Source organism: Ruditapes philippinarum, unplaced genomic scaffold (assembly GCF_026571515.1).
Source record: "Ruditapes philippinarum isolate M1 unplaced genomic scaffold, ASM2657151v2 ctg2588_1_1_1_1, whole genome shotgun sequence".
Lineage (NCBI taxonomy): Eukaryota > Metazoa > Mollusca > Bivalvia > Venerida > Veneridae > Ruditapes > Ruditapes philippinarum.
This window is the reverse complement of record NW_026860467.1, coordinates 135,553-162,896: the sequence shown is the minus strand read 5'-3', so window position 1 is coordinate 162,896 and position 27,344 is coordinate 135,553. Positions and strand designations below refer to the sequence as shown.

General features: G+C 33.9%; 2 protein-coding genes across 2 annotated transcripts; one reads left to right on the top strand and one right to left on the bottom strand.

Moving 5' to 3' along the window:
- Positions 1 to 3,547: 3,547 nt before the first annotated feature.
- Positions 3,548 to 15,233, bottom strand: LOC132760197 (maltase A3-like). The gene is made up of 11 exons (XM_060752113.1): positions 14,710 to 15,233; positions 13,697 to 13,876; positions 12,164 to 12,327; positions 11,615 to 11,740; positions 10,815 to 10,922; positions 10,016 to 10,134; positions 9,292 to 9,478; positions 8,338 to 8,526; positions 7,874 to 8,005; positions 7,373 to 7,463; positions 3,548 to 4,408 (listed from the first exon to the last, which is right to left on the bottom strand). The coding sequence occupies exons 1-11, from the start codon at positions 14,954 to 14,956 to the stop codon at positions 4,179 to 4,181; spliced, it is 1,773 nt and encodes a 590-aa protein (XP_060608096.1). The 5' UTR covers positions 14,957 to 15,233; the 3' UTR covers positions 3,548 to 4,178.
- Positions 15,234 to 16,318: 1,085 nt separating this feature from the next.
- LOC132760196 (major facilitator superfamily domain-containing protein 8-like) lies at positions 16,319 to 25,825 on the top strand. Its single transcript, XM_060752112.1, has 10 exons — positions 16,319 to 16,648; positions 18,164 to 18,320; positions 18,753 to 18,996; positions 19,820 to 19,933; positions 20,308 to 20,502; positions 21,220 to 21,328; positions 21,870 to 22,004; positions 22,919 to 23,037; positions 23,597 to 24,099; positions 24,793 to 25,825. The coding sequence occupies exons 1-10, from the start codon at positions 16,554 to 16,556 to the stop codon at positions 25,006 to 25,008; spliced, it is 1,887 nt and encodes a 628-aa protein (XP_060608095.1). The 5' UTR covers positions 16,319 to 16,553; the 3' UTR covers positions 25,009 to 25,825.
- Positions 25,826 to 27,344: the final 1,519 nt, after the last annotated feature.

The window sequence follows — 27,344 nt, the reverse complement described above, 5'->3', positions numbered from 1 at the left end:
CCATCCAATGTTTTATAGCTTGTCAAGTGTCAGATTGCCTCAGCAACGCTGAGTCTGTGTGTTTTGCAACTTCTGATTTGTTTTATTACATTTAACTTATTTCCTCTCAACCGCTAGTGTAATTTATATAATAAACACCCAGTTGCAAAGGTAATTGTTTAAATTGTGACTTGGAAATTCTGTGCACTTACTCGAACGGAAAGACGCAAACTTGGTATCAAAACAAAATCACAGAAATGTTAAAATAATGGTTTACTTTGTATTGAAATTTTATTATAAACAAATTTTGTTTTTTTTTTTGTAAATAGAGAAAGGGTGAAAAGTAAACGTTACAAAATTGCCATTTAAAACTTGAAAGTGCTCAAAATGGCATGGACCTGATTAAACGTCATATGGTTATAGTGAATTCCACTCCAAAATAAAAGAATCCGAAGCCGAAAACGCATTTACAAAGAACACAATTCTGCAACATTTAATTTTACTCCTCATGTCAATTTCTATTTTCGAAAGCCTCTTTGTCGAAAGCCTCTATCACATCAGCCGCACGAAATTTTGTTCTAACGATTTGTAGAGAAATCTGTGCCGTAGAAAGGTCGCAGGCAATTTCGTCGTACATCTTGACAGATTTGTAGATCGTAAGTTACAGAAAAGGGCAACTTTAAAAATTCCCATGCGCACCGCACGCGCACATGAATTCGCAACACCTTTATTAAAGCACCCCTCATTGTTTCAATCAAACCGGACTGGTAATCCAACTACAAAGATTATATTTCAGTATTCTATAACGAAGACTTCGTGTAGAAGAAGTGCTCCACGTAATAGTACTGGCGCTGCTTATCACTGTGCAACAAGCCCGGAAAAGACGGGCCAGGCATTGTTGAGCCAATTCCTGGAATGTGCGACGTCGGTTGTTTGGCCCGTATCACACCCTCTTCTAGGAGCTGGATAGAGAGTTCAAGGGTGATTACATGGGCTGCATTGGGATGAACCGCAACATGTATGGGATTTTAAAAGGATATAATTTCTATAAGACGCACAACTTACGCAACAGTCGTAAGACTGTCCAACGGCTGTCGTTCGACTTATACAACTGTATTACGGTTGTCAAATTTCATGTAACAACATTCGATTACAGCCCGCAGTAACCGCACGATGCTATTAGGCAACCCAGCGTTTTTGCACGTATTGCAGTTGAACCATGTTTTTAACTAAATACTTTTTGTTTTACTTGACTCGTTTTTTATATTGATATTTTATTGGAAACAATGAGGAAACACGTAACAATTAGCGGAAAACAAAACTTATCTTGTAGGTCAGTCAAGCAACAGCAGACGATTGACGGTTTCGTACAAATGCGCAGTTTGCTACATGAAAATGTGGAAAAGCTTTGCACACGTTTTGTGAACGTTTTTTATTCTTTTTAATGGATTATTAGGTTTCAAATTGATAATAATGACTACGTACATATAAGTTATGTAACTAAATATTCAGCATCCCTTTGAAAACGATTAACTCAACCTACATTCAAGTTTTCGGTTTAAATACTTGAACAAATGAGGTACGAGGGCTGTTTGAAAAGAATAGCTAATTGTCCTCTATCTCGTAATCCACGTGGAACACGATAAAAACCAATACCTACCTGTATAGGGTAATTCAATACCTACACAACGTGTATAAATATGAATGTTAGACTAAGTGTAAGACAATTTGCCATTTAAATACACGCAGTCATTGACCACTGTAGTAAAAATGGTTGGTAGAAGCGTCAACAAAAATGATGAAATACGGGCTTACATCAAAGCTCGCACAAAACTGGGTTGTTGAAGCAGTTGATGACTGAACTCTCTACTGCTTATTGGCCTTCTTATGTGTCTTATGACACAGTAAGGCGATGGAAAAAGAAATTTGAGTCTAGTGTAGAGTGCAACAAAAATGCACCAAAATCAGATATGCCAAAATCTGCATTTAGTAACGAAATCGTTTCCAAAATTAATGATATCATTGAAGGAGCTGGCAGCTTTACAGTTCCCGATATTGTACGAAAGGTAAGCATATCACTATCAACGGTTCACTTTATTTTGAAGAAGCATTTGAAAGTCAAAAAGATTTCTGCTAGATGGGTGCCACATCTGTTGATCGATGAGCAAAAGAGGCAACGGGTTAAGGTGGCCAAAAAACTGCTTCAAATGTTTCCAAAATATGACCAAAAAAAACAGTTTGCCAATGTCGCCACAGGTGATGAAACTTGTGTATATTATTTTGAACCCGTAAGAAAAGTTAGCAACAAAATCTGGGCCACTAAACACAACAAACGCCTAATAATTGCCAAACGGTCTTTGAGTGCAAAGAAGGTTTTGTATGCAGTTTTCTTCACTGGTGAAGGAGTCGCAATAAAAGTGCCGGTGAAAAGGGCAAAAGTATCACTGGGAAGTACTACAAAGACGTAGTACTTAAGAAACTGAAAACGTATTATAAGAAACGACGCCCTGTCACTGATTTAAAGCATATCCGTCTTCTACATGACAATGCCCCCGCTCATACCTCCGCAATAGTTTTGGCGATTTTGAAAAAGAAAAAGTCACTGTTTTACCTCAAATCCCCCCCGCCCCTCCCCCCTTTTTCTCCAGACCTTGCCCCATTTTTTTTTTTTTTTTTTCGAAATTGAAATACTTCCTTGCTGGGCGGAAATACAAGTCCCGACAGGCAATTGGATCTGCCTTTCATCAGTACCTTATTTCTGTGCCCAAAATCAGCGTACCGTGACGCCTTCAAGAAGTGGATACATCGGCTGAAACTTTGCATTTCTAGCCACGGGGAGTACTTCGAGGGCATGAAATGAACACTTTTGAGCTAACTTGAAATTTGAAGTCTCCAAATAGAAATAAGCAATACATTTCGAACATCCCTCGTAGAACTACCTACGATTATAATCGTTATTATTAAACGAATATGGCCATGCTTTTTGTTTTATTCGCGTCTGTTAAAGAAATCAATGGTTACTTAAAATAGACTACAAATGGCATGAGTTCACGAATAGTTATAAATTGAATAATTTACTTTACAATATAAAAGATCATAATTTTGATCAGGTTTTACTGTGATATGTAGTGTAATTCTTTCTATCCCTGATCTTGTCTTTGTGAACATGTGCTTTTTTGTCTATGTATAATAATGCATTATAATTAAGTAACACATTTTATATTATACAATGCATGGTGTTAAGCAAAAAATGCGCTATAATCTTAGTGACATGGCCTATGTTATGCATGGTTTATTACATTAAATATGTTATATATGGTACATTATACACCATGGAAGTAACTCTATGTCTATATAATACATTGTTCAGATTGAGACAGGTTATGGTCAAAATAAAACGTGGTTTAAACGAGAAAGATGCTATGATCTCTAATACACATCGTTAATATAAAGAAAATTTGGTGATCTCATGTGCGGAAAGTTCACATTTGAGATTGAGACATCATAGTTTATTGGTTTCCAAAGAAACGTTTATTATGCAATGCCTTTATGAAAAAGAAAGTCAGCATGATTTTACAATATTTTATATCTGTGTATAATCTGTGTAATAAATGTATACATATAAACGAAACTACAATTATAAAGTAGCATTCACACTCGAATGATAAGCTTGGCTTATTTTACTTTTCTGCCATCATACTGATTTAATAAGGCTATAAAATATAATCTTCTTGTAATTGAACATGTGTAATGAAAAACACAAACAACTCAAATGTGCATCGATTAAACATCGATGTGTAAAATAGGAGAAAATAAAATCCCTAAAGAACGTCCAAAACAACAAAATTAAAACTGTTGCAGACTCGGTTTGATTGAACCTGTTCATGGACGGTAGGGTAAGTGCAAGTTTCCGTCTATGTCCACAAGCACCGTCTTAACCAGGATTCAATATTTAAACATGAAATGGTAAAATTTGTAAGGTAACAAATAAGGTTTTGCAAATATACACTTACCTAGAGAATCAAAGGAACTAAAGTCGAGATTATTAAATAGATAGGAATTGGAACATGTAACTCAAAGATGAATCAATTTTGTAAATATGTGTTTGTATAAAGAAAATAATGTTTACATGCATAAATTTATGTACATCTATAATTAGGCAAAATGTATAAAATCATTCTTTACACCAGCCAGATTAGTTACTCGACCAAATGGACAATTATTCCCTCTCCAATCTTAAGTTGAATGTTTGATAAATCTAAGGAACCTTGTCTAGGTTTTGTAGAAAATGTTAATGTAGCGTTTTTTGCTGCACCTGCTATGTTGATTCCGTCATTTTCCTCTCCCAAGTTCAGCGCCACTAAATAACGATTTGTTCCTGAACCTCTGATATATATCAATACATTCATAACATTCATTTTTGGAAAATCTGAAAAAAGTGAAACAACATGTTATGAATAATTTTACCTTTAAATTAATCAAATTTTCATGTGACATGATGATGCAACATGTTAAACCACGGTTGTATGGATAGTTGTTAGAACAAATACATCCTTGACCTGACTACGGCAGCAGATGCTACCAAAAGTATATTAAATATTCTGTATGATTTTTAACTGTGGTTGTATATCACACTTGCGTGAAATCATATATGTATATAATTATGCTAATACAAAAATTTTCAAACATCGAAGAATATGTACATATTAAATGTTATCATTAAATTATATATAGAATTTATAGAAAACAAATTTCTAATTACCTCCCTTTATTTTCATGAAATATTAAATTCGGTAATATCTTTTTAAATAATGCTGTATGGAACTTAATAAATCTTAATTTGAGCATCATGTTTTTTATTTTAAACCATAAAAATGTTATAGGATCTTTAATGCTTCGATTAAACAGCTGTGAAAACTTTGCAACATAATTATGAATAACGAGTAATGCGATTGCCATGGCACTTATCTTTGATAAGTGGAAAATAAGGTTTACAGGAAGAATCAAATATGGTCATCATTTATGTGCACAATCAAACAGAAATGAAGAATGTTACATGTTGGAACTTAGAAGGCAGTAAACACTGGAAAATAAGCAACAATTAATACGAGGATTGATAGAAAAGTTCTTGGCCCGGTGTACTTCCGGTAGTCAGAGAACCCAACTAATGGTATTACTTTTCAATGTAATCGCCCTCTACATCAATGCATTTTGCCCACCTGTGCTCCAACTTGTTTAACCCTTTAAAATAGAACTCTCTATTTTGATCTTCAAAGAACTTATTGACTGCCTCCATCACACCTTCATTGGTTCCAAAACGTCTACCACGAAGCTTTGAGAAGTCCAGAGAATATGGGAGATTGGGAAGAATTTCAAGGCCGCAGTCAGTTGCAGCAGCCATCGCAACTAAGGATGTATGAGCTGGACTATTGTCGTGCAATGAACGCAATGAGTCAGTTTGCGCCTCCTTTTACACGCGATTTCTTGACGCAGACGTCTCAGTTCGTCTGCATAGTTCGAACCATTTATGGTACGACCTTGCTCAAGATAGTCAATCATGATTATTTCCTGACTATCCCAAAGCATTGAAGCCATCATCTTCCCTGCAGATGGCACCCTCTTGAATTTCATCGGAGGGGTTGAGCCAGAGTGCTTCCACTGCATGCTCTGTTGTTTTTTTATTCTGAATCGAAGTGATGGACCCATGTTTCATCCTGAGTTACGTTCCGGTAGATAAAATCAGGTATTTCCTCGTAGCGGGACAAGAGATATCTTGAAATATCAAGCCTGCCTGGTTCGTTTCTGGTCGTCAGTCGACTGTCTGGAGACCCATCTAGCGGAAACCTTTGACATGCCATAGACATCAGTCAGAATTTTCTAAACTGAACCAAAGCTTATAACCACTTCCCTAGCATTCTTCGCAGGTCACGCCTTCTGTTGCACATGACCATGTGTGCACAGCTGCGGCAGTTTCATCGTTTATTGTCTCTTTTGGCCGCCCAGGCTGCTCATCATGTCCAATGCTCCCCCTGTCCCTCTTAAATTCAGCAGCCTATTTTTTCACAGTGCAATAGGAAGTGCATCCATGAAGTCTTCGTGTTTTTCCTTTGGGGACATCCCTTTGTTACATAAGAAGTTAATGACTCTAATTTCATATTTCTCCATTTGATCTAAATAACACACCTCTCTACTGATCAAAGTGTGTTTTATGTTACTTAATCTGTGTAAAACCGCGTGTAACTCGGCCAGTCATCTTCAATAAGATATTGGTATTGAAATGTCAGTGTAGTGGCTAGAAGTATATCGGGCAGAGAACGTTTTGATCATACCTCGTACAGTATTGTGACATACAGAGGTCAAAATTCAAACTTTATTCCCTACTTTATCTTTACATAATGAATATATTTATCTGCTTGACTTTTTACATTTTAATGATTATTGTGACTTTTTGTTTACTCCATTCATACTTCATTTTAAATAGTGTATTGCAGGTTCTTGATACAGTAAAAAAAATAATCTTACGGTGCTATGGTTCTTTGATATATTTTCAGTGATATAAGCAGCGATATAATCCTCAAATATCTGAATATATTTTGTCAACATTGAATAATCATCATTGCCATTATAAAATATCGGATCTCACCGAGGGCAATAAAAGAAAATGTCCATCGAGACAACTAAGGCTTCGGTTGAAACAATCTTGTCAATGGCGAACACTTCGTGGATGGTGATAATCTTTTATATTTCACAGGACAAATAAATATTCAAACTTAACTGATAACTAAAGCCAGCATCTGATATAAATAAGATGGGTGTTTGCGTTATTTCAGTGGTCGAGACATACTTGTTGCCATGTGACAGTATAAGGATCTTGCTTGCCCAGGCTGCCGGTACAGACCGTAATGTGTAGCTTGAGTGTAACTTTTTACGGCAGAAACGAGGTTGTGCCGAGTTTCCGCTAAACATTTACCCGAGGTCTAGATATTCCAGTCTATTACGACAGCCGGTTGTGTGCTTCTTTTCTTGCAAATAACATATCAATAATCATACTTCGGAAAGAAACTTCGAAAACTGTTATTGTAATTAAGAGCTTTCTTCTTATAGTAGCGTATGAATTTACAACTTTATTCATAGCGGCAAAATGACGTTATTCTAAAGACGCTATTCAATCATAAATGGCGCACATGAATGACGTCATTTTAAAAACGCAATGTCTTACACGGCAGGTTTTCTAGCATCCGTGTAAAACAGTAGATAATCCTGTCTGATATTAAAGAATAAATACCAAATTCCACTGCATGTGATGTTGAACTCAATCGTGGCGTTAGCTGAGGCTTTACATCACGTGAAGAATAAACTACACTAAAGAGTATATAGCTCTATATGAACTTACCTATATTTGTACTTTTAAATGCCTCGTTCTGTCTTAATACAGCTAGTGTTCTATACAGATCTAGACTTGAACCAGTTTTATTCTTCTCAATCTGAAATTATAATTAGCATCACAGCCATTGTGTTTTGTTTTTTATTGACATTAGAAATATGTACGTTTTAAAGCAGTGTAAGTATTTACAAAGGATTTATTTACCTTCATATTAAAGGTCAAGTGGAATGTACACGAAATGCAGTCGGTGTTATAAAAGATTTTTGCATGAGATTTTCTTTTATTATCAGATGGCTATCTTAGTGGGTGTCTTGCCTATGGTCCTGTGTGACTGGGTTTTGTTTTAGACTGTATACGTCATTCTCCTTTATTGATCTTTTTTTTCATATTTTTCTATGTTTATAATAACACCCCGCCTCAGCATTGGGAGATTTTATGAAGAGACAAGGATCTTTTTATCTGTTCAGTCATAATTTGAAACATTAGCAAAATTTAGCATGCTGGCTTTACCTCGACATTTACTTTCATGTATTCAGTATTTATAGTTATTGGTAGCCAAGGACCTTGGGATGAATTTGTAAAACCGGAAAACAGTGAAGTGTCCCATTGCATAGGATTTCGCTCTGAGTCTCGAGACTTTGTCTGTAAGAAGAAAAAAAACACAATGGATTAATTAAAACAAGTGGTATCTTTAATATACAATGTACTTAACTTGTTATGTTGTAAAAAAGTAACAAAACTATTTCATAGAAGACACTTAATACTGCATTTTAATAACGTCGCTTTTAATTGGTGTGGATTGTCGTGACGTTTATAAATGATGTATAACCTACGAATCAAGTGTTATTACAGGGCAATGTAACCTGTTAAAATCGCTAAAAGAAAAATTGTATACATTTCATTTTCATTGCCTTTAAATTAATTTTCTAGTTACTGGTTATATATCCAACGAGTACGTAGGAAATGTATCTTACTGGATCGTGCGATGTTATAGCATATGGATCTCTTGGTGTCATTCGAGAGTAGTCACCACCGCGCATGCCCAGCTCCTCCCCGTAGTACGTTGTTGGTGTGCCGGGAAGTGTTAAAAGCATCATATTCATTGCGTCAACATATTCTTGTCCGATTCTATCAGCAATTCTTCTATTATCGTGATTGCCTATCTTTTAATGCAAAAATACAATACCTTGTACAACCCAAAAACACATAATTAGCTTTTAGGCTAGCATTTAGTTAAACAAGTAAGAGTGTATCATTCGCTAAGACATATGCCACTATAGTTACAAAATTGGTAAAGAAAATAAATGAATAATATTGAATTATTTGTTTTTACCAACAGATAAGTTCTTTAAGTTTGAATAAATGTAAAACAGTCATGTTAATACTTTAATATTTCTCCCATTGTTGTATGATATATTACTTTTGATATATGGTCTTCAGGTTAGGTCATCATTTAAATACAAATGGAGAAACATAGCATGGGGTGTTACCATGCATGCCTCATGCTAGCTTGCATGAATACTGTGAAGTGATTAAGAAAATAACTTTACAAATTGTGAACGGCACTTAAAATCAAAAAAAAAGAGGTCAAATAATATGCAAAATTACCCTTACTGCGTTAGTTAAATAGAAGTAGAAATAGGATGATAGGGGGCAAAGTCAGACATTAATTGCCATTCACATGTAAGTTATTATTCAAATCTTTTTACTTTTCTTAAAGTCTTTGTACATTTTTGTCAAGTTTGATTTTCTTGCTCATCTGGAGGCATGCATTTAAAAACCGAAAAGTCTTTTTTTTTCTTAAATCAAAATAAATCGTTAAATACTCTTTCATAAAAGTAAACATTTAATAACTGGCTCTTGTTCAAGTTAGTTATCTTTACGATAAGAACAAAGCACATCTGTCAATGCACCAGGTTACTGCTTACTACAAAGTTCGGCCATAGTCCTTCTGTTAGATTAACACCATCCTTGATGAGCGTTTTGAAACATTGTGCTGTTGCATTACACTTGTCTTCTGCAGGTATCAGATTGAAGAAAAATGGTACAGAGCCAGCTTCGTAATATTTTAATCTGGCTTCATGTGGTATGCCAACAGTCTCGGCCAAGAGAAATCTACAAATGACGAAATATGCATGTATACACCGTATGTGCTGCTTGTATAAAACGACCCATTATGGATATTACAGCAAGACATTAACAATTAAATAACGTTCGATAAGATATTTAGAAGACGGTCATATTAAGACAAAAACCTACAAAGCTGTGTCTTTCATTGTTGTTTACATTTGATTTGATTTTTTCTAAAAATGTTTAAACACTTATATATCGAAAACGGCATAACTTTTGCTACTACATCTGTCATAATAAGATAAATATCCATTTCACATAGAATCGGTAGCCATATTGGACGCCATCTTGAATTGAGAAGTGTTGGACAAAAATTTTGATTGAATTTGCCACAGCTCTTAGGCTATATGATCGTATGTGTGTCACTGTATAAAGTTTTATCTCTATCAATATGTGTTACCACAGTGTTTTTAAACGCTTCAAAGTTTACTTGTATATTAGATTTTGCAAGAAAGGCCTGTCAATTGTCTAACTCATATAGATATTCTGAACTAAGGTTGGAAGGAAAGGGCAGATGGTTACCTGCTGTTATCATCTTTAGCCTCGTATGTATCAAGGATAGCTCTCCAACGTTTCACAACACTATAGATTTCTGGTTGGTTTTTCAAGTACTTGTGCAAATTCTCGTCAAATCCATTGGTCTGCATAATTATTATGGTAAAATAGATATATTAAACATTTATCAGATTATTTAAGAAAGAACACAACCTGCATTTTGTGCGGATAAATTATATTGTAAAATAAGTTTCTGTTAATATAATGAAGATTTCATTGAATGGTAATTCCAAAGCTACATACTGAGATCAAGGTTATTCTAGTTTAAACATTAAATGTCTGTTTGTTAGTTTTAACTGTATAATCAATTTGTAATTCTGTTTATTTAGATACAATTAGATCGAATCGAGGCTTTATGTACTGATAACCAGTACAAGTATCAGTTACCAAATTTTGATCCTCCCTCCCCGTCCCTTAGCAAGTAGGATTTAGCTTCATACAAATATAAGAAATTGTACAGCTAGTCAAACCCGTAATAAAATCAATTAATTGATCAACTATTTTAATATTGTCATGATACCAAACTGATATAATGTGTATAATTCCCAATGCCAAAATGATTGTTCAGAATGAATCTAAATAAATGTGAAACATCAAACTTGATGTTAGAAAATTATCATATCTGAAGTTATGCAGTCAATACATAATTCAATATCACAATGGAAATGTCTGTACAACTTTTTACGGAATATTAAAGGCAAGTCTCTTACTTGTTTGATTATGACGTATGAGTGAATTAAAAGGACAAAGAAATGACTGTACTTACCGCACCTTTTGGTTCATCTAATGATTGATTAGCAATTTCAAACAAATGTGGAATTGCGTCAATACGAAGTCCGTCAACACCTTTGTCCATCCAAAATCTGACTACTTCCTATATAAATGTTAACTATAAGTAATAGAAAGAGCATCGAAACACGAGGCTATCTGATGTGTACGAGCAACTGGAGTGCGGGTAAAAACATTATTTGTATCATAGTTTGGGGACCTTTTTGTTGAAAATATGTCAGGATATACATGCAGAGTGCATTAACTGGAGTGCATGTATTAGTTACCAGCACTCCAGTTGCGGAGGTTTACTTATTGTGACGGCAGAGAAAGGAAAGTGAACAATGATATCAGATCTCGATATTGTTTCTTTATTTTCTGGGTTTTCAAATAGTGAACAACAAGGGACTGATTTCATGGTAATATATGACTACCAAAACAAAGGAGCAAGTAACATCAAAACACTCGCAATCTGTACAAATCAGATAGCCTCGTGTTTCGATGCTCTTGCTATTACTTTATTCAATGATATTGGTGTAATGAGTAGAAATTTATTGACCTAATGCTTTTATTTAGGAAACATCTGCTCTCTCTGGAATGCATGTTGTATTTTATATTCTGCCTGAAGTTTTTGTCGTATAATGGTTGTTGTTTTTTCTATGTGCATGCTTTGGTCATGTAAATTAGCTTTTATTGGGCTAATTCACATAACCAATTGGCCATTCATTATTTATAGCTAACGAGAATATTAGAGATGAAATTCCACATATGAAATATCATGTTTTATAATATACGTACGTCCATTTTCTCAAGCACACGTTTATTTCTGTAGTTGAGATCTGGTTGTGAGGCAAGAAACGCATGGTAATAATAGGCGCCTCTTACGTTATCCCATTCCCATGCTGAACCTTCAAATACGCTTTCCTGTAAAAAAGATATGATCCGTTTTTATAAAAAAAATGAAGAAAATTATTTAATTTGCTGTTGAATTATCAGATTCTGGTGACCTTGGCACATTTGTCGCATACAGTATCTTTCTTTTGTTCGTGTGTTTGGTTTGTCTGTTTTTGATGGGTTTTTTTCTTTGTTTTTTTTTTCAGTTTTTTTAAGTACTATTAGTTTCAGTTAATGTGCATCACATTTAACTAAGATGAAAGCTAAGAGTTCCAAAATATTGCAAAGGAAATGTCGTACAACCATTACGAGTCCTTATAATTTCACTTTGACTTTAGGAATACAAGGGGGAAAACACTTTTTTCGAACCTTTTGGTCTAATTTATAACAAAAACAAAACAATAAACTGCATACATACATTTACATGTTGTGTTTACTAAAGCAATTACTCACCCAGTTATTTGGTGGCGCCCTCGTTCCATTTATCATGGTTCCCTTGTTCCAAATATAGAAATCCCAGAATGGGTCGCTCGAGTCTTTCGCATTACGACTATGTTTGAACCAAATGCTTTCATTACTGGTATGATTAGGTACGAAGTCGATGATCACTTTTATACCTGAATGTATAAATGAATGTACGTTATGTTTAGCAAATACGCGTTAACTTATACATCGTTTTTGTTTTGTGCGTGTATTCATGTTTCTTTTTTCTTTTTTCTTATCAAATTATATACAAAAGGAGGGAGGGAAGCATGAGATTTTGATACATATGAACATAAGCATATCTAATAGCGAAATCTCTACAGGGAAAGATTTCTCGCGTTTCGGGTGTACGCGTTATCGAGGCTAAAGATTAAAACATGTTTACCATTTTTGTTTTTTGCGCATGATAGCCTTAATTAAACAAACATTCGTGCATGGCCTAAACGAGACACCATACAAATATCATTTGAAGTTCTATCTGTTTGTTTATGTTAGACAACGTCTGTTCTCATTTATACTGGTTTCTTATTGCTTACGTGAAAGTTATTTCTTTAAGCGCCATGTTGTAGATCAAAAAATCAAAAAATATGAAATAATATTAACTCTTAAATTCTTAGGTATTTGCTCGTACTCAGCCAACCTTTCTTAAATATTTGAAATATACAGAAATTCTGAGTTCTTTTCAAACACGTTAGGGATTTTTTCATACTTTTACATTACCGTTCGTAATTCTCACATCTTATTCTTCCGCGTTTTATCAGATTGATAAATTAGCGACATCACGATAAACTGTAGATATAAATCGCCTACATTAAACAGTAACTATAACAAGATTGAAGCTTATCTGGTATAGCATATATTAACAAACGATTTATTTTTCACAATTCATCTGGTCTGAAATGAAGCTTTTGCTTACCTGGTTCTGATTTTGAAATTTTGTTTTTTCAGATGTTATTACAAGTTAATACTGATATCAAAAGGTGATCATGTTCTGAAATCTTCCTTATATAAAAGCAACTCCAATAAGATTTTGACATTACTGGACTTGAACTTATTTATCAGTATTCCTTTTGATAAAGGTCTACGTGCAAAATTTCAGATCATTCACTTACTCCGTTTCTCCGGAATAATTATTCTAATTGTGAAAAAGACCCAGAACTGAAAAGTGTTTTAACGGGCTAAGAATACCACAAAAAATACGATTCTCAATATATTCCTGAGCCTATTTCGTATTCATTTTTTTGCATATCCCCCTGTCCAAGTGCCCCAGATGGTCTATATACGACTTTTATGTGTTTAAGCTTTTGCACCTCAGTGGAGTTCCTTTTTAAAACGTTTTAAGTATTTGAGTGAAACATGAATTTCTCCAGAATATCATTTTAACTATGAGTGAGTACAACATAACCTTAAACATGGGTGTCGGAATTTACCGATTCATAGAGATACTTGTGCTTATTTTACTTTACGATAACTCTCAAACTTTCAATATCGTGTTTTCATTACCTTTACTTTTTGCCTCTTTCATTAGATTATCAAAGTCATTCATATTGCCAAACAAAGGATCAACCTCAGTGTAGTTGCTGACGTCATATCCGAAATCTTTCATTGGTGACGTAAAAAATGGGCTCAGCCAAATAGCTCCAACGTTTAAGTAATTGAAGTACGATAATCGGGAAATGATTCCTGAAAATAAAAATCTTCTAGTAAAGTCATTAATATACTAATTAATCCTAGAAATGAAAAAACTGCCTGTAACAGCATAGTCACTATGTACCGTAAAAATACATGTACATACGCTCATTTAAGATTTTATAATATTGCACGTTTGTAACGTCAATTTCCATTGGATAATCGTGACGTTAAGTATAGGTTAAAGTTCATTAATACGTATTTACAAAACTAAATTGGTCTGGCGTGGCGCGATCAATTTAATTTAATAAACTTTAACCTGATTAGTGTTTTGAATTATTTTTAATTCTTTATTAAGAGTCAATTTACTAGACTGATTCACAGTTTGCCTATTTACCAAAGTAATGTGGTACGATTTAATTGAAATACTGCAAGCTTATTGAACAAAAAATAATTTCAAACACTAATATAGTTTAATATACAAGGCTCCTGTCAATTTATTAAGAAATCACATTTGTACCCTAAAAAGGACAAATATCTTTATAAAAGTATATCAAACATAAGCACTTTCGTACTATAAACAAGAAGAATCATAAAGTGAAAATTAATGAGAAGATTCCCCCAAATAATTCCCCTCACACACACCATCGAGAGAACATGTGACAATCGCAGAGCTCATAAGATAAACATGTAATGAAAAGTGCAATGTTATTCTGTAGTGACGTTGATACCGCATAACCTACAAGAAGATTTGTCAATGAAAATTGACACAATCTCAATAACAGGCCTCAACACGAAAATCCAATCAATGAAATATAGACAGATTTATTACTAAGATAAATATTACAAAAGAGATAAGCACAATGATTATTATATGTTAAATTTACCTTGTAAATCACCAACTCCGTCCCCATTGCTGTCTTGAAATGACCTTGGGTAGATCTGGTATATTATCGTAGTTTTCCACCAGGGGGTTCCAGCAGCTTTACCGTCATGATCATAGATGTCTCGAACATCATCTACTAAGAACGTCACGCATACAACAGCTGCAATACCGGCCACAACAAACACAAACACCAAACAGGAACACTTGTTACTTTCGCAAAAGGGCAATTTTTTATCGTCCATGCCCATTCTTGATCGTCTTTATTTCGTAGCCTTGTAATACAAAGATATCATAAGCTTGTCCTTTACGTCTGTTCGTCTTAGTCTTAAGAAATGACCTCTTTATGAAAACCGCCTTTTGATGTGAACTAATTTTCTCAAGGCTTATTATCCTATTAAACAAAAACACCTTTTAAGATTCCGAATATGTTTGTAATGGTAAGTTATTTTGTTCAAATCGTTTTATCTTTTTAGCATAAGTACACCCTCTTAATTCCGGCGTATCTATGTAGGGGTATTGCGACGGGGCTTTAAGACAGAAATTTTACTATGTACGTTTTAAGTGAATTTGATAACGGCCGATATGATGTTAGTTGGATAAATAAATAACCTTTCAATGAAAATGCTAGCTTGAGTGTTTAAGTCTTTAAAGAGCTCCGTGTTTTAATATCAAGTCTAATTCAGATTATTTTATACAAATTGTAGAATGGTAGTACGGACGTACACATTCATTATCTATCTCGAAATACTTTATATAACATTATCATTATATTATCATTCAATGGCAGTTTTTGTTTTGATATCGTATTTACCATTATAAGATACACAGACAAACCTGAATATACGAATATTTCATATAAAATATCAGATTTCTTTAATTTGCGCATCAAGTGTGTCCGTATACATTTTTTAAAATTTGGTGCTTAACGTTGGAAATTTACTTAAAAAAGACTATTATCTACATTTTGTTTTAATGTGACTAACTTAAGTTTTTTTCTTATTTTCTGACAAGCCCTTCATTGCTCCTTTGAGCTGTAAAAATCGTTTATTTATTTTTCTTATTATTATTATAAGCGTCTATTACATAAACTCCAGTTTAAATCACTATAATGACTAAACTTCGATATTTTTTCGAGGCGAAAATAAAAGTGTAATGATGATACATTAAAGCATAGTGAATACGAAAATTAATGCTGTAAAGTTATTTGTCTTTACATATTTAAAAAGAAAATAGAATTTACACGAAAATTGCATATGTACATTGATACTGCTCGTAAATTAATAATTTAAAAAAACATTCATGACTTAATTGTGAAAATGACAACATGATATTTCCTTGTTAGATGATTATTGCGTAAATCATCATATGCTTACTTTATTACACCAGGGTCTTTCAAATAGATTTTCGAAAGATCCTGAATACACGGATAAAAAAATAATGGTCAAGATATTTTGAGGTTTCAGCTGGGACGTATTTAAGGGAGACAATTCTAGTATTCTTAAATCTAAACAATTTTATTCTTATCGTTGCTTTTGTACTAGTTTGTCTTATCGTGAGGGTGGATAAATTTACATGTACATACACTTGTTAAAGTGTTATCAACTCATTCAGATAAATGTAAAGTTAAATCGTCCTTTTACTAAGATAACCTCCTCTTTTCGTGATGTTTTTGTCAAATAACTTAATTTTGCGCACAGTGTTAATTATAAAGAAATAATATATACGTATCTAGACATATACAATACACATTGTATTTTTTAAATATTGATACAAACAAAGGAAAATAACAAAATATTAATCATAATTTTAAAGTTATTTAGAAATACAAATGCTCAATGTTAAAACATGGGACCTAAACGAACAGAACAATCTTATGACGACGACGATGATGATGAAACTAGTAAATTACTCCGGACCATTCCACCTGGAATCTCAGCAAGGTAAACGTATATTTGCTATTCCTTTATAAAAAGTATTATTTTATTGGCTCTATGGGTAGAGCGTTGGACTGTGAATCGTGCGACCCTGGTTCGATGCCCGGACTGCGCAGGTCACGTTCGTTGTGATTGATCATGAAATCTTTTGTACGGTCCTTCGCACTGTACCTATGCACTGGTATGTACAGAAGTTTCAGTTCCTTGCGGAAGTGAAGGTAACTAGTACTGACAGCCTGCCCAGAAACGATGCGGTGGCTGAACTGTGCTCTGGTTAATTTAATGTAGCTTACTGCCTTGATCCGGAAAGGAAACTACCACCAACACTACCACCAATTCATTATAACTTGTGGGCATGTTCCATCAATGTCATATTTCAGGAATTAATGACATTAATAACCAGTAATGTCTTTACTTGACTTAGGCAAAGTTAGTATATCAAAGTCAAGATATGGAAGGAACATTTACATTTAATATCATAATTTGTGTTGTCTTGCGAATGAAAAATGATCAGTCATGAAGTTTTCTTATTTTAACTGCGAAATTGATAATGTGGCAATCGCTTACTGTGATCTACTGTTTAGTAGTTTTAAACACATATTGTACGTGTTCAAAAGTTTATTTCTTTCTAATTGCGATAGCACTCATTTCATCAATAAAACAGATATTCAGTTCCAATTGTAATGCATGTGTTTTGAATTATACACATTTATTATATGTAATTTTAACATGGACTATTTTGTCCTCTACATTAGAATACGTGACAAAATTTACAAAACTCCGATTTATAACTTGCAGAAAATCTTCTGACTCTAAATCAGTATTAAAATTGAGTGGTAAACCCACCAAATCGATTAAAGTAAACTTCGTCCCATTCTATCAAAAGATGTTTAATACTAGCAGGCATAATAACCTTATGTGTACGTTGCATAGTAACGAGCCCTACAACAAATAACATTTGATTACAAGCTTCTTGGGGTGTAATTAGCCCTCTCATTCACCCTTTCAAGCTGTTAAAAAGATGGAGATAGGTATATATAAACGTTAATTGTGGATGTGTCTCATACGCATATACATGTACATGTATAAAAATGTGATACAATGTATATTGTGTTACGAATCCTTAGAAACGTGGTAATAAAATCCTTTAAAACCTAAATAACTTGTTTCTCCCAAAATGTTTTATAATAAGAAAAAAAAGCTATTTACAGAAGTAAAGTAATTTACCACTTTTCACTATGTAGTGACTGATTAAATATGAGCTGCGTAACGACAAAACCAACATAGTGCGTTTGCGACCAGCATTGATCCAGACCAGCCTGCGCATCCGCACAGTCTGATCATGATCCATGCTGTTCGCTAACAAACCCTATAACAAGTAGAGAAACTGATAGCGAACAGCATGGATCCTGATCAGACTGCGCGGATGCGCAGGCTGGTCTGGATCCATGCTGGTCGCAAACCCATTATGTTGGTTTTGTCGTGACACGGCTCATATATTTGACATTTATATTATTTTAGAACGCACAGTATCAGCGGAACACATAGCACAATACTTGAACCACCAGAAAAATACAAATCAAGATGGCGGTCTATACGTGTCATGTACCTAACAATGTTCCTCAGCAGCGTATCATTTTCAATATGCATGTCGTCGTTGTACCCATACCTGGAAGTCGTATGTATACACGTTTTCATTGCCTAATCCATAGCAAATACTAAAGTGTTGCTTTTTGCTAACATATGTAGATATACTGTGTATAATTTAAAATGACAATATATATTAGTTAAAAAATAGAGGATTTTGAATGAGTGTAAGTTATAACGATTTATTGAATCGATTGAAAAAATTATAATGTTTGCTTTTTTATTACGATTAATTAAATTCAGTAAAAGAAATATTTCATATAAAAATTCTATTATAAAATACCAAATTTAAAAGAGTTTAAATGAAAAAAGAATCTCAATACAGTGTACGTCTGATCAAAATACGTCTGAGTTTCGTTATTTCCTTTTCGTATAAAGAAAATTGACATACAAATAAGAATTTTTCAATCCGATTGAATGCTGATATTAATGAGTATATAGCAGCCATAACTTTGTCTTTCAGCTGGACTCAAAGGCCAGTACGAATTTTCTCGGTTGGGTTGTCGCAGCATATAGCGTTGGTCAACTTGTGGCTTCCCCTTTCTTCGGGGCGTGGTCAAATTGCCGGTCAAAAACGCGGGAACCAATCGTAGTGTCTCTTATATTCAACATTCTGGCAAATGTTTTGTACATGTATTTAGAAAGTATTCATCAACATGCAAAGATTTGGCTTATGATGGCTCGAGTGTTCATAGGATTTGGAGCAGGTATTCTAACTACATGTATTACAGAGTTGAAACCAAATTTATAAATGCGTTGCCGACAGTTTAGAGCAAAGCTAACCTGCAAACCCATTTATTCTTACATATCAGACTGGCTTTTCCGTTAAGTTTTTTACCATGCTGGAAATTTCATCTGGCATGGGGATGCCAGATGAGTCGCGCGCTGTACAATGGCGAGCTTAGGGTGACGAAATTTTACCGTGATGAAAGATGTAATTTTGAAAATAGTAACGAGTGTATTGACATAAATTACCATGGAAAATTGTTTTATTAAGGTAAAGGGTTTAAAACATAATGGAATATGGTAGAATATGCAAGAAAATTATTTGACATAATTATGCTTGCGGTTCCGATCGGAATATCCGTCCCTAGGCAAGCCTCGTGACCGCCCAATGGGCGGGTCTGTTCGGGTCGGATATTCCGATCCGAACCTCAACATATATTATTAGCCTGACCCCGTCATTGATCGACCAACTTTTGCAAATGTATCTTCATAATCTCAGGATGATCATAATTTCTTTTTCATTCCATGATAATAGGTTATACCCTTTACATAGATTCAGGAACATAAGGGTTGAAGAATTATCTTCACCATTAAGCACGACATTGTGTGTTTATATATACAATTATTGGACACAAATCGTACATAATTGAACTTCTTTAATGCTCCGTTCACTCTTAAAATAAATATTACAAGAGGACTGGTGTCAAACAAAGTTATCAACTATCTACCGATTGTTATTAATGCAAATATTGATTCAATTAGAAGAAATGATGAAATTCTTGTAATAATTAATCTATCATTCAGGCAATGTGGCGGTTGTGAGGTCATATGTCTCTGGAGCGACTACAGTAGATGAGAGAACATCAGCAATGGCAAATATGTCTGCATTTCAAGCCATAGGCTTTATAATTGGTCCATGTAAGTAAAGCTATGAATATTTGATCTTGAATGAGCGACAATCGTGCCGATACATAACAATTATATACTTATTCAAAATCTAGCGCTTTAAAATATGTTTTATCAAGATGAACTCATCTTTTTTTTCTGTCTCTTTACCTTGATTGCAAGTTGCCTAATTTTTCTTCACTCCTGGCTAGGACTGTTATGTCTTCATTCTCTAAGCTGACTGCTCATTTATTTGTAGCATTTGCATCCTATTGTGTAATATTTATGAAAGGTTAAATTATTAAATTATTAAGGTTAAGGTTAATTGTGAAAGGTTAAATACATCTCAATTTTTGGCGAACGATATTTATTATAATGACTAGATTGTGCCTCTTTGTATGATCCAGTGATTCAAACGGCGTTGGTACCAATTGGATATCCGGGTCCTGCACGGACTGATGCCTTCCACTTTGACATGTATACAGCTACAGGGATGTTCAGTGCCGTCCTTGGTGTTGTGAATATTGTCCTACTTATAGTCGTCTTTAAGGAACACACTGTTACTGATGATCAGTTCTCATATAAAAATATACAATCTGCAGGTAGTATCTATATTTCCACATATAATTTATATTGAACACTAAGGATGATGAAAACGGCTTATCTTCGCCAAAAAATTAAAACTCATCAATAAAATGAGCATAATTCTAAACATCTTTGCATACTCTATCAAAGATTTTGAGATACAATGCATATGAAAGTTATACATCTAACTTTACTGATTTCTAGTCGCGAGTTGTGATCAAATACTCAAAAATTTATTAACATTGTAAACTACGAGGCTGGGTCAATACGTAATGCAAAATTAAGTATATTTTCTAATTAAGTTATTGATTTTTGTGTTCGAGTAAACTATGCAATGCTCAAATTATCTCCTTTCAAATAATACCAGTCAGCCGATACTTCATGTAAAGTACAGCTGGTAAAAGATGAAATACCGGCTTGCATAAAAGCTCGAGCAAAAGTAGGAAAATCTGCTGTAAATGGTATTTGTAATGTTTATGGCAACAATGAAGTCCCTTAATTATGCAACTGTTGTAAAATTGTAAAATGATTGCTCTATTGTTTGATAAATTGAACATATTGCATAATATATCCTCGTGTTGTAAAGGAATGCTGTAATTATGTATGATATTTTTTACTCTGATGTTATACTTACTCGGCTGAATTAGTGTAAAAAAACAAATGAATTGAGGACATATTTGTAGTAGGTTGTATGGTGTGTATCATTGTAAAAGCTGTTCATGTGTTTATTTCAGAGCATGAAGTACCAGAGGAAACATCAACAATGTCGCCGGATTATTATGCTGTTGTCCCATCAATCGTGATTTTCTTCTCCGTTCTCTTTATATTTGCCGTGTTTGAAACGTAAGGGATTTTACTTTTTTATTATAATAATAATGTATTGAAATGTGTTTCTTGTTGAAATCGCATAGATGCATATGTCAGTAATAGTGTGTACATAATTGTTGAAACAAATACAGATTATGGCGTGAATGTTACCATTAAGCTATATGCTTTTAAATGATACAAGAATCATGTGTGTGGTCAACCGATTAAGACATTTAAAAATACCTTGCACGAGTAAACTTCATGTAAAATTCATGTATATGCGGAACACATCTAATTTGCCGGGCATGTTAACTTGCGCATGTATACCGATGATTTGTAAATATATATACATGTATATATGTGCTGTAGGGATATGGGGAGTGGGAAATATCATATAGTTTTTGTAACTGATGTCTAAACATATTCAAATTTGTATAAATAAATTTTATTCATAAGTTGTGATCTGACTTTGAGAGATAACTTCAGATAGTAATTTTCAATACTTGTTATGCTAATTCTAATTTCTATAGAAATGTCTTTACAAGTATTCTAAGAATATTTTTATGTTTTGTATTAGTATTGCGACGCCTATGTCTATGCATATGTTTGCCTGGAAGAAATCAGAAGCCACTTTGTACATTGGAGTGATGCTTGGGGTGTCCGGAATTGTGTCCATTTTTGTATTTGCTGTCGTTAAAATAGTCTCACAAAGGTTTGTTTTCTATACATGATTATCAATGAAGTCACTAATATATAATTTATAGATCTAATTCAATACGAACGTTTAATCAGATGATAACGTATCAACCATGTATCACACTGTATATTTGATATCTTATTTTATGTTTATTGGTAAACAATGAATGTGTGTAGTATAGATTAAGATAACTAGTCGTATAAATAGTTTATCACCATACATTGTTTTTTTGTGTTGACAATAAAAAATACCTTAATTAAAAACAGTAAGACTATTATATACACATAGATCAAAGCTGTAATACAATGCTTTATAATAGCAAGAGTACCTCGATTCTTATTAACTTGTATGATAGTTTGGAGACGTTGCATGCCATATTAAATCGTATACTAGTACCCAGAGTGAAGTAACTTGAGAGCTGGTATTAGTTACTACCACACTGTCTGTCGGGTATAAAAATAGAGCATGCTAATTGATTGGCTACGTTCTACAGGGGTTATATTGTGACATAGGGATAGGGATAATGATAAAAAAAGAGTCACATGCATATGCTCGTACATTGCTTAAAAACACTTCTTGTGTTTACATATTTTGACGACAGGGGAATGTTTTTATTTTTGCATATGATACAAAATTGAAAGAATATCACAACACTGGGCAATCTGATTTCAATACTAGGGGACTATGCACCCTTGCACAAATCAGATAGCTTCCTAGGTGTTCCGGTACTTTACTTAAATTACTCTCACCCTTTAAAACAGTCTTGTTCAACAAAGTGTTTTGTATATTTTTACTCTAAATGATAACTGCATATAACAGTTGGACGGAAGTATAAAATCTCTGTAATAAAGAGCTAGTGATCCATACAATTTATCAGTCAACACACATATATATGCTTATGAAAACTTATGAACTTTTTTTACCTACAGAGTGAATGAACGTTATTTGCTTCTATTCGGCTTTATAATGTGTCTTATTGGATTTGTGACTTATTTGCCCTGGGGTCATCACTACCCAGATATACAATATGCTGAAATGGAAATTGCAGGTGAAACTTTTCATGTCATGCTAATAAATAAATCACTCACTGAGAGTAATCTTTGTTTGGCTTGTATATTAATTTTTGTGACTGCTTAAATTTACAAAAGAAATTATTGTTTAGTTCAGATAGGACTGCACGAAAATTGGTCATCAGGTTACTTCTATAGACTTGGAATTACAGTATTCCTCAATGTTTTTTTTTTTTTTAAAAATCGTCTGTTAACATGCGCTCGTGAAAATATTGCAATTTTCTCACTTTTCAGTGAGATACAAATTATTTAACCCCCCCCCCCCCCCCAAAAAAAAAAAAAAAAATAATAAATGAATAAATAAAAAAATAAGTCAACTCATCTTGTATATATTATACATGTATTGCCGCGTTATACATATAATGTAAACTAATACATGTACATGTATAGAAAATCCTGAATGTCACTTTTGTATAGCTATTTTTATTGCTATTCTTTAACAATTCTGTATTCATTATACATAGCTCATTTTAAAAATGTGAACATGAATAATGCGCAGATTGGTGTGCTCTTTTAAACTTTTATGATTTGTTTCAGAAATAAAAATTAACGACAGTGTGATCAACGACACAGTTGTTGTAGATTATGAAGATGCATCCGCTTACAACAATATATTTGTATTTTCGCGAGTGCCGCATCAAACAAATTTCAGCTTATCTGGTGAAGAAGTGGGAGGATTTGCTAAAATTGAACCTGATCAGGCAGCTTCATATGTACAAAGGAATGTGAATTCATTTACCATAAGAAATAGTCAAGAGAATAGCTTTGTAGGGGATAAACACAGACTTGGTGAGATAATGTTTAGTAATGTAGAAGATGCCATTTTACCAGAAGAGATAACATTTAAGCCGGAAAGATCGTCAAATCATTCTAACCAAGAAGCAGTCGGATGTCCCTACTATTATGAGTGGTGCATGACTACACCAGCTGTATTTTTATGGCAATTTTTGTTAGGTACATTTTTCATTGCTGTGGGTTACCCAATATGTAATGTGATGTCGTATAGTATATATTCAAAGATCCTCGGACCAAAACCTCAGGTATGTTTATATTAAAACACATCCAAAGTATTGCAGTCAAGTGCTTTTTGACAGTTTTGTTTCCTCTCTCACGAATAATCGACAGTTTTGATTCTTCTTTGCAGCATTACCATGATATAGATAACTAAGCGTTAACGTTTAGTTTGTGTTGGAATACCATGATAACTAGTCATGAACTAGTTGGAATACTATAATAACTTCGTTATGAACTTGTTGGAATACTATAATAACTTCGTTATGAACTTGTTGGAATACTATAATAACTTCGTTATGAACTTGTTGGAATACTATAATAACTTCGTTATGAACTTGTTGGAATACTATAATAACTTCGTTATGAACTTGTTGGAATACTATAATAACTTCGTTATGAACTTGTTGGAATACTATAATAACTTCGTTATGAACTTAAATCGACTTATGAAAAAAAATTCTTTTTGAATGAACAGGTTTCAAAACAGATATAATATATTTATCAAATTTCCAGATTCTGTTCAATTATGTTTTAATTTTAAGATATTAATTTACAGCGATAAAAATAAAACATCAAAAATTGAGGAAATTCTATACGGCAGTTCATTATGATAATATGTTGACCATATGACCGGGTTGTTGACTTTAAATTTGTTCCTTTAAATTTATTTTTAAATAGAATACAATGTATATGAATGATATGTTTTCCTACTTTTACAGGGTATCTGGATGGGATGGCTAACGGCTGCAGGCAGCCTTGCTCGAACTCTCGGTCCTGTCTTTGTCAGTCAAGTTTACGATGCTTATGGCCCAAGGGTTACATTCTCATCCTTAATCTGCATAACAGCTCTCACAATAGTTGGATTTGGAATCTTTTTCAAAAGACTTGTGCCTTTTAAATTGAAGCAACCCGCTATTATAGTGAATGAACCTTGAAGCACATGGTGTTAAATATGTTGATAAACAATGCTCAAGTACGTAGACGTTGGGAATAGTGTATTTATAGTTATCATTTATTGTACTTGGCCGAGACTGGAGGCCTTATTTATTATTATACATATAGTGATTTATGAAAAAAATTCATTTTATTTGTTGTTGTAAGCATGCTTCACGCTTCACGCTTATTCTGTGCAATATGATTAAAACACATCCTACATAACATTCTATGAATGGATTTCGCGTGTTACATACAGTGTCAGTCTTCGTATTTCGGCAATTTCGGCAATTGACTTTTTACATAAAATTAATGTATAATATATAAACTGCGTCGAATGATGAGTTATTTAAAGATACGTATTATAAAACAAAATCTTTCACATAAAAATGTTCCTTTACTAAAAGTATCGTGGACATTATCACTGGAGCATATTTATATTGTTAAACCTTATAACCTTGTTGGCATCATTTAAAATTGTTTCTGGAAACCATATATGGCTGACTCACTCCGGGAGACTAATAGTAACTGGTTTTATAACTTTTATTTCTTTATTTTTACGAGCCAAAGATACAGAAACTATTCTTGCATATCAGACTGGTGTTTCCGTTAGTTTTACCCATGCCTGCATAGGGAGTGCCAGATGAGTCGCGTGCTATACAATGGCATGCTGCGTATGACGTAATTTCGCCCTGTAATGTCATACAGTATGCTGTTGGAAGAAAATAGTTACGGGTGTAATGACATAAATTTATTAAGTTAAGAATTTAAAATACATGTATAATTATGTATGATGGAATATGAAAAAATATCTGACATATATTTGCAGTTCAGATCGGAATATCATATCCGTCCTCAGGGACCCGCCAATTGGGCGGTAACGAGACTCGCCTATCTTATTATTCCATTCCATAAGCAATAATAATGATTGGTGAAAGATGCTTATGGTGTATAAATCAGTTGTAGGCTTTCTTACTGACAGTGAGTGAATGCCTGAAGTACGAAAGACCGGTAGAGACCTTTAAACTTCATGAATTCACGATTGGATTTACATAAATTCACCACGCGCGCTTAGGGATCGGGAGGTCCCGGGTTCGAACCCCACCAGGGGCACTGCTAATTTCCTCGAGCAAGAAATAAACCTGCGATTGCTTTACTTCATCCAGGTGTAAATGGGTACCTGCGAGGGTGGTATAATTCCGTTGCGCCAAAGTGTCGGCTGCACTAAGCGGAGTTAAAAGACTCCCCAGGGAGATTGATAGATAGATACCAGTAGCCCGATGACCAGGGTTAATAGCTGTAAAGTCGGTGAACGTGCGTAAGCATGAAACTTAGACTTTAAAATGCAATTACTTTACTTTTACCATTTCATCTTCATGAATTCACGATTTCAACATCACGATTTCAGCTGAAATGTTCCCACCGGTCTTTCGCACTTAAGAAACACAATGTTTGAAATGAATATAAACGTACGGACCCGTGGCACGAGTCGCAGGATATACTTGAGTACGGACTCTTTAGATATTAATATTTACTACTACTACATTCATTGCAGTATTTTGAATTAATTCTATGTTAATAAGTGTTCCTTATCTTCAGCGACTTGTATGAATATATACAATACTATAATACTGAAGAAGAAGAAAAAACACTTGCGATTTCTGGAAGAAAAAGATATCAACATGACCAATGCCCTACTACATATGTTCGGGCAGACAATTATATGTGAAATAGAAATAATTATAATTCAATTTTACACATAAATAAAATACGTTAGACTCGATTTTTTTCGTATGTGCACGGATAAATAGAATCCGTATTTTATAGACTTTATTGTCAATTAGGAAAAGGCATTAAAATGAAGTTTTTTTTATTTCCTTCTTTTACATTATGCCTATAATTCCACCAAAATTAGGAAAAGACATTAAAATGGAGTTTTTTTTATTTCCTTCTTTTACATATGCCTATAATTCCACCAAAATTACGTGAACGTAACGTCATCCGAACGCTTTATGCTGGTATGGCGACAAATGAGGTTACTAGGGTTGTTGGCAGTCGTTCTTTTCGAAACCTGAGGCAACGTCTCCAAGCAACAGGGAGGGCATACGGAAGATTTACCAGATAGTGGATGTGCGCGGGTCACGATGCCTGGTCAAAACTGCTATACCATAAACACACACGCATGCACAAACCTATGTTGCCACTGCTACAAACACCCCTTATACACATAACAACCGAATATGTTCTGTCCTAAATGGACGCAATCATTTACGCGCGGATAGCTTACGTGGACGTCAGTCTAACGATGGCCTTTTCTTTTTTTTCAGTATATATACTA